General features: G+C 41.8%; 1 protein-coding gene across 1 annotated transcript in view; it reads right to left on the bottom strand.

Annotated features, from left to right (window-relative positions):
• The window catches only part of BMPR1A (bone morphogenetic protein receptor type 1A), an 86582-nt gene that overhangs the window by 29345 nt on the left and 44307 nt on the right, over positions 1 to 12930 (bottom strand). The window contains exon 2 of the mRNA XM_081956520.1: positions 4029 to 4231. Coding sequence (XP_081812646.1) covers positions 4029 to 4089 — 61 coding nt within the window. The 5' untranslated portion in view covers positions 4090 to 4231. The remainder of the gene's footprint in view (positions 1 to 4028; positions 4232 to 12930) is intronic.

Here is a 12930-nt window from a genome sequence, read left to right on the forward strand (position 1 = left end):
ACCCAATTTAAATCTTAATTTTTAAAAAGCCACTGTCATCTCTGTCCTGCAGCGGCTCTCCTCTGACCCGCTGTTGACTCACCGACAGTCCCAATATTGCAGAATATACAACCCCATGCTACATAATTAAGCTCCATATCCTGCTGAATAAACTAAATTATGAATGTATATTAAATAGAAAACTATCTTTAGATATATTATTACTCCATAAGCATTTTATTAAAATAAATTTGGTAAAAAATTCTGATTTAAATAAAAAAATCCGATTTAAATTTTTTAAAAATCTGATTTTTTTAAAAAAAGTCATCAATTTTTATCCACCCTGATCAGCTGTGCCACAGATGAGCTTTGCATACCATAGTATTCTGTGCTAATGACAGATTATGATCAGATATATTAAAGTAATATACACGTGACTTTGATATTCTTTGAGACAATCTCGTAACCACGGGCACAATGCAGAATGAGTATAACTATAATCTTTATTGTCATTGTACTTAAATACAATGAAATTGGTTGGAGAAGCCCCTACATTTCGTTCGGCAGGTAATTTTATACCGTAGCGGGGCAAAACTATTTTGAAAAGTTTATAGCAAGGGCAAAGAATTCTCTTGTCCAGTAATTTCATTTCTCTGGCCTAAAACATCTCAGCTGCATTCCAAGGGCAGAAGCCAGTACACAAACACACGCACACACACAATCTCAATGTCTATGCAAATATTAAATAGGCAAAGTCTAGTTTTACAGCAAAGTTCAATCTAAGGACATTTTCTCCATATGTCAAACAAACAAGCCCATGCTGAGTTTCCAGTTTAGAACAAAGTAAAGATAAAGGTTTTCACTGTTTTCAGTGCATGAAATAAAGCAGTATTTCCCAACCATGCCAACTTCAAGATGGGTGGACTTCAACTCCCAGAATTCCTAAGCTGGGGAATTCTGGGAGTTCAAATCCGCCCATCTTGAAGTTGACATGGTTGAGAAACATCGCAATAAAGCATACTTGAAAGAAACTGGAATTCTTAGCTCTAAATTATCGGAAATACAACCGCTATTTCTACAAACTGACAAACCCATCATATAAAACATATCCTCCTCTCCTTTATATTACCATAAAGGTTTTCCTTTGGAGCCAAAGCATTGATTTAATGACCTGCCATTGCAGGGGTTGATTTGAAAGGCACTCTGCACATGAACGGAAACAATCCTGCCACAGGAAAAGAACACACCAAGGGGACCAAGCATGGGGCAAGGAGGTGGGCAGCGAGGGATCTGTTATTGCTGCAGAGATAGAGTGTGATGTGCAAGATCCCTCTAATCTAGTCTTTCTCTCTCACATACACTTCTTTGCAATTAGGTCTCATCAACACACAGGCTATTTGCTTGTGTATCTGTGTAATTTTTGAAAGAAGGAAAGCAAATGACAACTACCCTGGCTGTCTATCAACTTGAACGGGAGGTGTGCAACGAAAACTGCATCCACCAATCAGAGCCCTGTTCTGCCCATTGCTTGTTTTGGTGCATGTGCGGCAGTGTTTTTGTCTGTGCTGGGGCGATGGCACGCATGCCCACATAGAGGGCTCTGCATGCCAACTGTGGCACACGTGCCGTAGGTTCGCCACCACAGCTATAGGGTTTCTTGCTTGAACAGGGGGTTGGACTAGAAGACCTCCAAGGTCCCTTCTAACTTTATTCTATTCTATTCTGCATTCTACTCTACTCTATTTGCATTTTTCATCTTCCTGTCTCAGTGTTTGTTGATAAGGAAATCAGCAGCAATAATCTAGTACTTCAAATGGATCTGAGATCGTTAGTGCTGATAGTTTCTAAACACTGTTCTTGATTTCCCAATAACTGCATTGACTGAAAACCAGGGAAATCATTAAATCGCACTGACTAAAAACAAATAACAAATAACGGCAAAAGAATCACTTAAGTGGGCTGACACAAACCACAAACATCACACTTGCATTCATGCGTGGAAACGGCAAGGAACGAAATCAGAATTAATATTATACAAACAAATTTGGCACTCCTGCTAAAAGGATGCACGACTGAAGTTGGTGCTTGTTTAAGTAGCACACTGCTCCAAGGGACCCACTACCAGACAGCTGTGTGAGACTTAAACGTACTTAAATTTTGACAAACATACGGCACGTGCATATATCAGGACCTGGGCCTGTCTAATTTAATGAAAAGAAGAACTAGGGGTGACGTGATATCGGTCACAATATCTATATCGGTTCCAATATCTCAGGGGCTGCCACAAAGAAGATGGGTCTCCAAAGCACCTGAAGGCAGGACAAGCAGCAACGGATGGAAACTAATTAAGGAAAAAGCAATCTGGAATTAAGGAGAAACTTCCTAACAGTGAGGAGGACAATTAACCAGGAGAACAGCTTGCCTCCAGAAGTCATAGGTGCTCCATCAATGGAGGCTTCTAAGAAGAGACTGGACACAGCCAAATTGTCTGAAATGGTACAGGATCCCCTGCTTGGTTTGGAAACCCTTCAAGGTCCCTTCCAACTCTGTTATCATCTACCCATATACCGTATTTTACTGTGTATAAGACGCACCAACCCCCCCCCCCCCCCCGAAAGTGGGTGGAAATGTCTTAGAGAGAGAATGTTGCCAAAGCTCTGCCCACCCACAAGCTCCCACCCTTTGGCTTCTACCTCCCAGCAATTTGCCTCCTGGCAGCAAACAGCAAACAGCCTGGTCAGCTTCAGCACAGCCTGATTTAGCACAAGCAGCTGACTGGCAGTTGGATCTGCCTCTCAGAATACCTCTGATCAGCTGTTCCAGGCTGTGGGGATTGCCACTGCCCATTGCCGCCATCACTGCTGCCGCCCACCACCGCCTCCGTGCACATCATTTTCAGCCTCCGCATGTCCCATTTTCGGGCAGTTCAAAGATGCAGGGATTGGTGGTGGCGGCAGCGCAGACGGGCCAAAAATGGGACATATGGAGGCCAAAAATGGGGCGCGCGGAGGCGGCGATAGGTGGCAGTGGCAATGGACAGTTGCAATCCCTGCAGCCTGGAACAGCTGATTGGAGGTATTCCGGGAGGCCGACACAACTGCCAATCAGCTGCTTGTGCTAAATCAGGCTGTGCTGAAGCTGACCAGGCTGTTTGCTGTTTGCTTAAAGGAGGCAAATTGCTGGGAGGCAGAGGCAGATTTTTTTTTCTCGTTTTCCTCCCCAAAAGCTGGGTGTGTCCTATAGTCCGGAGCATCTTGTAGTCCAAAAAAATATGGTACTTATGATCCCCCCACCCCATTGTACATGCTGACGCTTTCAGTTAAGGCCCTAAAATGTTTCTCTATGGTATTTCTTAACCTGTGAAACCTCTATTTCTTAATCTGTGAAACCTCTATTCCTTTCTCAGACTCTTCACAACTTCTCAAAAGTTAGATCTTATCGTGGGGAGACACTTATGCTAATATAATCCTAGTAATTTAATATAGGATGATGTTAAGTATTCTGTGCTTTATTCTAAATTTCATACTATACATTGCTAAAAGTTCATTGGGAACTTTTCATTTGCATATGTATTTAAAAGCAAGACAACCAACATATTATTTTTTAAGCAAAATTATCCATAAATGTTAAGAAATGAAAGTCTAGCAGTAATTGTATTTTAAATAACAAAAATCCTTATTGCTGTTTCCTTATTCAATTTATCATCTATGCTCACAAATTCTACTTCACTTCTCTTGTATTTACGGCAACTGAAATTACTAATCTTATATCTAATTAAGAAGCACATGACAATTAAACTAATTTTATCTCAAATCTCCAACTAAACAATGTAAACACGTAGATAAACATACTTTTTAACCACAGGCTGGCAGGTGTTAGCTCTCACGCCAGAGTCCTATATTATTTTGTAGCTTTTAGTTTTCATTAAAAGTTTGGAAGTTTGTAGGAGCTTATCACTGTATTTCAAACTGCAAACCAAACATAGCAGTATCTCTATTGGGCACCAAGACCATTTCTTAAAACCTGAAGTTGTAAAAGCACAACTTTACCTTGAAAAATGAGGAATGCGTAGAACCCCAGCAATCTGATGGAAACTCTTGAATTGATCATGGCTTGTAATTAAAGCTTTTCTGCACTGTCAGGTTTGGCAATTCGTTCAGCTCTTGACAAGCTTTCAAGCCGGACTCTTCAGAGAAATCTGAGCAGTTTGGCAGTCAGCTGAATCCAACATTTAATTCTTCCAGTTTTTCTTCTGAAAAAAGAAATCAAACGAAAACTTTGAATAGATAATAAACTCCATCATCTGAAAGGAATAAAAAAAGTTTCACATGGCTAACACACAACAAGGTCTTAAAATAAGTATATAAAGACAATATATATTGTCTATATATAGAGACCAGGGGTCAGCAATGTGGCTCTTTCATCCCTCTACTGCGGCTATCTGTTGTTCAAAATATGTGTCACAACCACCAATGTGAGACACCCACCGGCACGCAATTTATTGATCTTTTCGACCCCTGGTAGGCCAACCATGGATAAATCCAAGAACAGAAAAGTTTCAGAAGAAAACAGAATGTTTAATTCAACTACATTGGCTACTTTTGTGGCCGCTCAGGAAACAGTCAGGCACGGGAAGGGTTTTGTGGCTCCCGGTGTTTTCTTTTCTGTGGGAAACAGGTCCAAATGGCTCTTTGAGTGTGTTGCCGACCTCTGATATAGACAAACTAAAATAGCCCTTGTATTTTATATGCATTGACTGATTGGATTTATACCAGCTGCAATGGCCAGAACATGAATTTATGTACTTCTATGTGCTGTATTTTTCAGAGTAGAAGACACACCAAGGTTTTGAAGAGGCAATTTTTTTTAAAAAAAGTTTTTGCACTCTGCAAACCTCCCCAAAACAGCCCGTTTTTCCCCAAACAAAGGGCATGAATACCCCTTAGGAGGCTTGTAGAGTGTTCCTGGGAGGGTGGGGGCTCAAAAACGAGCAAAATCGGACCATTTTTCACAAAAATGGGCCTGTTTTTTGTAAAAAAAAAGGGGGGGGGCATTAGGAAGCTTATAGAGTGCTCCTGGGGATGGGGGGGAGGGGAGCACAAATTTGAGCAAAAAACGGCCCAGGGTTTCAGGAGGCAAAAAAATGCTGTATTCAGTGTATAAGACACACCCAGATTTTCAGCCTCTTTTTTGAGGGAAAAATGTGCGTCTTATACTCCGAAAAATATGGTACATAATCAATGCCCCCCCAATGGGTAGGTCTTTCTCTTTCTACATGAGGAAAAAGAAGGATTTTCAGTGGTTCATGGCCATCTTATTCTAAGATCCTAACAAACTCAAAATTACTCAAAATTGAATGAAGAATATTTCTGTAAAGAGAACACATCTTTTGCCAGAGTCTAGGAAAATAAGCAGTTTTATGTCACCTCATGCTAATCCATGTTCAAAATAAAAACACATTTATTAAAAATGACATTTTAAATTGCTCTTCTGCTTCAAATCATCCTATTGGATTAAAGAAGGAAAAATGATCATATTAAAAAGTTCCTTCAATGGTTTTAATTGAGGCAAACATAGTCTTATAAGAAATAAACAGCCATTTGAATACCTAAAGAATTTAATGCGGACAATACAGATTCAGTGTTCAGATATGGATTTTGCCTTTTTTTTTTTGGCCTCTTATATGAGTGAGTCTGACCCCTGATCCCTGTCAGCCTGGCCTTATTCTTGAAATAAAAAAATCTGGATTTGTGCAAGGATGTGCTGTAATTACTATTGATAGCTGCTTCTGTCATAAATAATTCAATCTCTCTTTTGGCAGGATCCAAGGACTTCGGAGTTTAATGACTGCTTCGTAGCCATTTAACAGGGCAGCAAATTACCGGGAATGCTCAGCGGCGTCTGCAGGCCTAATTTGCACATGGAAGGGGCACATGGCCTTCAACCTATGGCCTACTTTTCACACATCCGTGACTTTAGTAATCAAGAAACAAAATACCTTCCTGACACAAGGAATAAGCCAATTTATCTGATGATTGCTTGGACCAACTTAGCTAGGAATGCCCAAATCTAGGCCTATTCACAGCGCTAGGTAAGGCATAAAATCTCAGTGTCAAAACTTAAAAACAAACAAGTTTGGAAAACTTTACAAGTAAGAGCACATTTAGAACCTAGAATAGAGTTGGAAAGGACCTTGGAGGTCTTCTATATCACCCCCCTTGTTTGAGCAGGAGGTGAAGGTTCCCCTTGCACATATATGCTAGTCGTTCCCGACTCTAGGGGGTGGTGCTCATCTCCGTTCCAAAGCCGAAGAGCCAGCGCTGTCCGAAGACGTCTCCGTGGTCATGTGGCTGGCATGACTAAATGCCGAAGGTGCACGGAACACTGTTACCTTCCCACCAAAGGTGGTCCCTATTTTTCTACTTGCATTTTTACGTGCTTTCGAACTGCTAGGTTGGCAGAAGCTGGGACAAGTAACGGGAACTCACTCCTTATGTGGCCCTCAATGAAATCGAGTTTGACACTCCTGGACTAGACGTACCCAATTCCTGTAACCACTCTTTGTATGTTATAGCCTCCAACCCCTTAATCATTCTTGTTGCTCTTCTCTGCACTCTTCTCAGATTCTCAACATTTGTTCCTATCTGAACCGTGGTTCTATCCCATACTAACAATGCTTCTTTAAGGGTGTTCACTCCAGGTAGACGCATAAACGCCAATGTTTACTATATTTAGATTCATATTTGTATATAACTATTTGGAAGCATTTGTGTCTGTCCTGGCACTTATTCTCCTGTTTTGCTTTGAAGTTTTGTTTGTTCAATAAAAAGCGAAACAGAAATTTTTAAAAAAATCTTTAAGCCTCAACCCAGTAGTGGGTTCCGGATCCGGTCGCAGCCGGTATGTTGCGCACGTGGCTGGGCGTCCTCATTGGGCATGCGTGCTACACACGCGTGCGCACGCCACTTCCCTGCGACACCCAGCTGCTCGGCGGAGGTCGCGCAGGCTACTGCCCCCAGCTACCACCGGTATGCCAGTACCAGGCCATACTGCCCAGAACCCACCACTGTCTCACCCCCTATTTGGAAATCAACTGGAAAAATATTCAGTAGCAAAGTATTGTACTTTCACTTCAACACCGAGAGTTTATTAGCCATTAAAAAAAAATGTTATATTTGAAAAGCATGCATATGTGATGTTTGTGTGTATTCCAATTTATAAGCAGCCAAGGTTTAGCATATACAAAAAGTATATTGAAACATACCAAACCTTATGGGAAGGTGAAAAAAAATGATGAAAATCAGGAATAAAAATAAGCAGGTCATTAGGCCTAACAAGCAGGGTGGATAAAAATTGATTTTAAAAAAAATAAAATAAATCAGATTTTTAAAAATTTAAATCAGAGTTTTAAAAATTTAAATCAGATATTTTAAAATTTAAATCAGATTTTTTGGATTTTTATCAAATTTATTTTAATATAATGCTTAATATAATCTAAAGATAGTTTTCTATTTAAGATACATTACCAGGCCATACTGCCCAAATGTAGTTTATTCAGCATGAAATGGAGCTGAATTATGTAGCATGAGGCTGTATATTTTGCAATATATTTTGCAATTGGGACTGTCAGTGAGTCAACAGCGGGTCAGAGCTGCTGGTCAGAAATGACAGTTGCTCTTTAAAAATTATGATTTAAATCAAGTCGATTTAAATCAAGCCATTTTACTAGAGATTTAAATCATGACTTAAATTGCGATTTAAATCGACATGATTGAAATCAAATCCACCCTACCAAGTCCCCAAAATTAAAAACCAAGCTGATTAGATGCAAATAGTTTCATAAGTGTTGCTTTTTATTCATTTTAGAAGCAGCGTTTTAACAGGCGGGCTTTCAATAGTTTTGACTTTTTGCTTCTCCTTTTGAACAGCCAACTGATCTTAAGCTTCAAATCAGGTTTTCATGACCTAGGCATGACGGATGCTTGTGGACAATACCTAGTATTTGTCACTTATACAGAATCTGTACCCTGCTCACTTCTATAAGCACCCGGGATTTAGCTAACTGACCTTATCTTTCCATATTGGTGGGCTGTGCTCACTTACATCCCTGGTATATTGAGTGCTAACACACTTGATTTATAACCTGTCCTATCAACAAGGACAAAACACACACAGGCTGAAATAAACTCTTGCTTATCTCCTGGCCATTAAAGGCTCGGCGTAATACAAAACTCTTACCTCACCTTCGGAAGATGGTGAAAACGGCTGTTATACAACTCAGGACACAAAGAAAAACAAATGTTTGCAAGAATATTTCCCGGTATACTGTTAAGCACTGCCTCGTTTCAGGAGATGGTTTTGTGTTTTGAGATCCCAGTGGAGAACAAAATAGTTATGCAGAACTTCAGCAAGAGATACATTTGGGTATTTTGTCCCTTCGCATCTTCTAAATTCTGCGGTTTAAACATCTTTTACTGTCCCTTTGATGCCGAGTTCACACAGTTTCATTAAAAGGATGTGTTTAACCTGTGTGTAAAACAGAACGCCACACCAACACCAGCTGTGATTTTCCATGTAAAACCATGGAAGCACTGGTGGATGGTAGAAGTGTTAGCACCAAAGAAGCCACAAATATATAGTTTGAGCTTTCTCCTTTGGCCTGCATTTAGCCAAGGGTATCAAAAGTTCTCCAATATTTTTTTTACGCCCACTATGATCCAATAGAAATCCAGACAAATAGTGTACTGGGTATGTCCAGTCTGGTTAAAAGAAGGATTAGGGGGGATATGATAGCAGTCTTCCAATATTTAAGGGGTTGCCACAAAGAAGAGGGGGGGGGGGTTAATCTATTCTCCAAAGCACCTGAACAAGAAGTAATGGATGAAAAATAATCAAGGAGAGATGCAATCTAGAACTAAGAAGAAATTTCATGACAGTTGAATGGCTTGCCTCCAGACATTGTGGCTGCTCCATCACTGGAGGCTGTTAAGAAGAGTTTGGACAGCCATTTGCCCAGAATAGTATAGGCCAGGGGGTCTCCTATGGCACGTGTACCAGAGGTGGCACGCAGCACCCTCTCTGATGGCACGTGAGCTATCGCTCCAATTCAGTCTGCTGCACATACGCGCGCCTCTCGTCGGCCAGCTAGTCTTCGGGTCTCTGCTGCACATGCGTGGGGTGCATTGTACATACAAAGGGTGTGTGTGTGGCCACACATGCATGTGAAGGGGGCATGGGGGAATGTGCATGTGCAGGGGGCTGCATGCGTGGGGTGCATGCGCAGGGGACGCACACGCATTGCCTTTTGGGGGTTTAGGCATGCGCTTCGGGTGCTCGCTCCAGAAAAAGTTAGTCATCACTGGACTAGAAGATCTTGAAGGTCCCCCCCAAACTCTGTTATTCTGTTCTCACCTCCTTTTGCTGGAAGTATTTGACAGACCGGAAAAAATGGAAGCTGCTATGCATTTTCCGGACTATAAGATGCACCAGAGTATAAGACGCACCAAGATTTTGAAGAGATAAATTTTTAAAAAAAGTTTTTGCACTCTGCAGGCCTCCCAAACCCTCTGCAGGCCTCATTTTTTTGTGAAAAACTGGGCATGCAGAGAGTTTGAGAGACCTGCAAAGTGCTCCGGGGATGGCGGAAGGGCCCAAAAACGAGCAAAAAAGGGCCCGTTTTTTGCAAAAAACAGGGCATGCATAAGCTTTGGGAGGCTTGTAGAGTGCTCCAGTCAGTCAGTTTTTTGCTCTTTTTTGCCCTTCCCAGCCCTCAAGACCACTTTGCAGGCCTCCCAAACCCTCTGCACATCCATTTTTGTGAAGAGGGCAGAGTTTCAGGAGGCCAAACATGCTGTATTCAGTGTATAAGACGCACCCAGATTTTCACCCTTTTGGGGGGAAAAGGTGCATCTTTTACTCTGAAAAATACAGTATATAGATATATTCTCCTGCTGTAGGGGAGACTTGCTTCACAGCTTGGTGGGGTGGGGGTGGGAATTGAAGAAGCACTCAGTGGTGACCACTGTTTTAGGCCAACTTTTGAAGTCTGGGTGGAGGATGAACTTACCCATTCTTGGGGAAAGGATGAAGTCCTGTGTTGTAATTTGTTCACCATCCCCTCTGACATGTGGCCACCCAGCTCTCTGAAGCAATAGGAGACAATCCTGCATTTCTAGGTCCCCAGCTAAGGAAAGGCCTGGGGTGGTGGCAGGAAGGTGATGAAGCTTGGCTCTGTTGTGGCCCACCAGCGGCCAGCAGAGCTGGCAGCAGGTTAGGACAATGAGGAGGTTGGGGAGGAACACAGGCCAGTCCTGGAATCTGGGGAAGGCTCTGATGAGGGCTCTGCATCAGAGGCAGAGATGGGGCCAGGGCCATCCGAGAGTTATCAGCTGCCTTCAGAGTCAGACATCAGTGAGGCAGATGAACAGCTGGAGCCTGTTCCCAATGTGCATACGCAGAGTTGCCAGACGAAGGGAACAGCTAAAGAACAGGGGCCGACTTGGGAGTAAGGCCACAGGTGGACAATGAATGGGCCCTCCAAGAGGAAATAAAAGAGGAGCGAAAGGGGAGTGGTGTTTTCAGGAGACAATTAGTTCGCTTAATTGGTTTGTGACTCTCCGAGACTTCTTGCCAAGTGTCACAGATATTGGCCTGGCAGCTCTCCAAGCCAGATAAGGTCTGTAGCTGTAAATCCTCACTCAAAAGACTTTGCTGGATGTGGATGAGCAGAATTCACAATAAATTAATAAAAGGGTTTTTTGTTGGGATAAGGATTTTGCTTCATGCTCTTGGGAAGCCTCCGTCAGAACAGGCTCCGGGGCTGCTCAAATCCCAGGGATAGCCCCAACTGCTGAGGAGTTTTTTAATTTGCAGAAATCTTGCAAATAACAACTAGGGAGTTAATTAGTATTAGCAATTCTTCATTAGCTGCAGAATAACTAGAGCGACGCACTGATCATATATGACAAGACCAAGCCAACAAAGTGGCTGTTCTCTAATTTGTGTATTCCAGAAGAACATTGGGGGGGGGGGGTGTCTGTCTGCTATAGTAAGAAGAAACCAATTAAAAATAAACTTCAGTTACAGTAGGAAATTGAAGCATTTATTAAATCTGTCAAACTTTGCATTCCACCATAGTGTGGAATGATCTTATTCATAAGGAGAAACATGAAAAATCCTTGAATTTTCTATATTTAGGAAAAACCCCTACTCATCTTGTCAGCGGGTGTAAAATCTACAAGCTAATTCCCCAAAATACCACAATGTCTTTTCTATTATCTCTTACAAAAACAAATTTCGTTCTTGTTAGCAGAAAACCTACTGCTACTTTTTGCTAATTAAACATGTTAGAACTTCAGTCATGGATTTTGCATAAGGAGAAACTAAATGTCTCCTCAACATTTGGTGGGGTTTTTTTTGTTTTTGTTTTTGCATGAGCAAATCCAAATCTATGATTGAACAGGAATGAAATATGCACATTTCATTTGCCCTGTTACAAAGTAAGGGGACTTTGAACATTACCAGCTAATAGCCATTTGGAGATTTTTTTTTTTAAAAAAAACATTTTATTTGCAGGCAGCTAGCTACTTGAGAGTTAGACTTTTAGGGAATGTAGAAAAGCTGAGCAAGAGAAAAAGCTCACCAATTAAATACCTTTCTGCGCATTTCAAAACTCAAATGGTAACAGCTTTCTACTGATGTGGAAATGATGGCTTAGAAAATACGGTCACACATTGGAAGGATATGAATACTCACGAATTCTTCTGTAGTTAATAAAAGTCTGACAATTCATTCTATGGAGGACTGACATCACATCTCAAGTTTTTTATTTGATATAAATGAACAAGTTCTAAATTAACATCAAGCAAAAGCCAACAACTGCCAGCAAATCTGCCTAAAATAGATCCACATCCCGCAATTTAATAAAAGCAGCAACAGTAACTATTTTATGTTACCAGGCAGTGGGAAAACAGCGTAGCTATTATCTAAAACAATTTATTGTCAGTTTAGCAATTGAATTCATGCTTGGAGATGAATCTTACATAGAATAAAACCATTTCTGCAACGATTGTTAATTGACTTGTGCCCCACATTTTATTTGAATCCTCAAACCAGGGGTGAAATCCAGCAGGTTCTGGAGAACCGGTAGCGGAAAGTTTGAGTAGTTGGGAGAACTGGCAAATGCCACCTCTTGCTCGCCCTGGAGGGGGGGTGGGAATGGAGATTTTGCAGCATCCTTCCCCTGGAGTGGGGAGGGAATGGATATTTTTCATTCACCTGTCATTTCTAAATACAGCTGTGGATTACCAACTATATCTAGTAGGGCACTTGCATTTAAATTCTACTTCAACATTGGCCACAGGAATGACCAAATCGAGAACTAAGACTCCTTAGAATTAAGGGGGGGGGGGTGAGAACAATTAACCATTGGGTGCACCATCACTGGAGGTTTTAAAGAAGAGACTGCACAGCCATTTGTCCGGAATGGTATTGTTGTGGCCTGCCAGCGGATAGCAGAACTGGCAGCTGATTCAGACAGTGAGGAGGTTGGGGTGGAAGATGGGCCAGTCCTGGAGTCTGGGGAAGGCTCTGATGAGGGCTCTGTGTTGCAGGCAGAGAGGGGGGCAGAGCTGTATGCCAGTTATCACCTGCCTTCAGAGTCAGGCAGACGAACAGCTGGAGCCTCTTCCCAGTGAGCGCATGCACAGAGTTGCCAGACAAATGGAACAGCTAAAGAACAGGGGTCGACTTGGGAGTAAGGCCACATGTGGATAATGAATGCTCCCTCCCAGAGGAAATAGAAGAGGAGTGAAAGGGGAGTGGAGTTTGCAGGAGACAATTAGTTTGCTTATATGGTTTGATTCCTTGCCAAGTTTTGCAGATACTGGCCTGTCAGTTCTCCAAGCCAGATAAGGTCCGTGACTGTAAATCCTCCCTTGAAAGACTTTGCTG

The sequence above is a fragment of the Natrix helvetica genome (assembly GCF_964273705.1).
Source record: "Natrix helvetica genome assembly, chromosome: 5".
Classification (NCBI taxonomy): Eukaryota; Metazoa; Chordata; class Lepidosauria; order Squamata; family Natricidae; genus Natrix; species Natrix helvetica.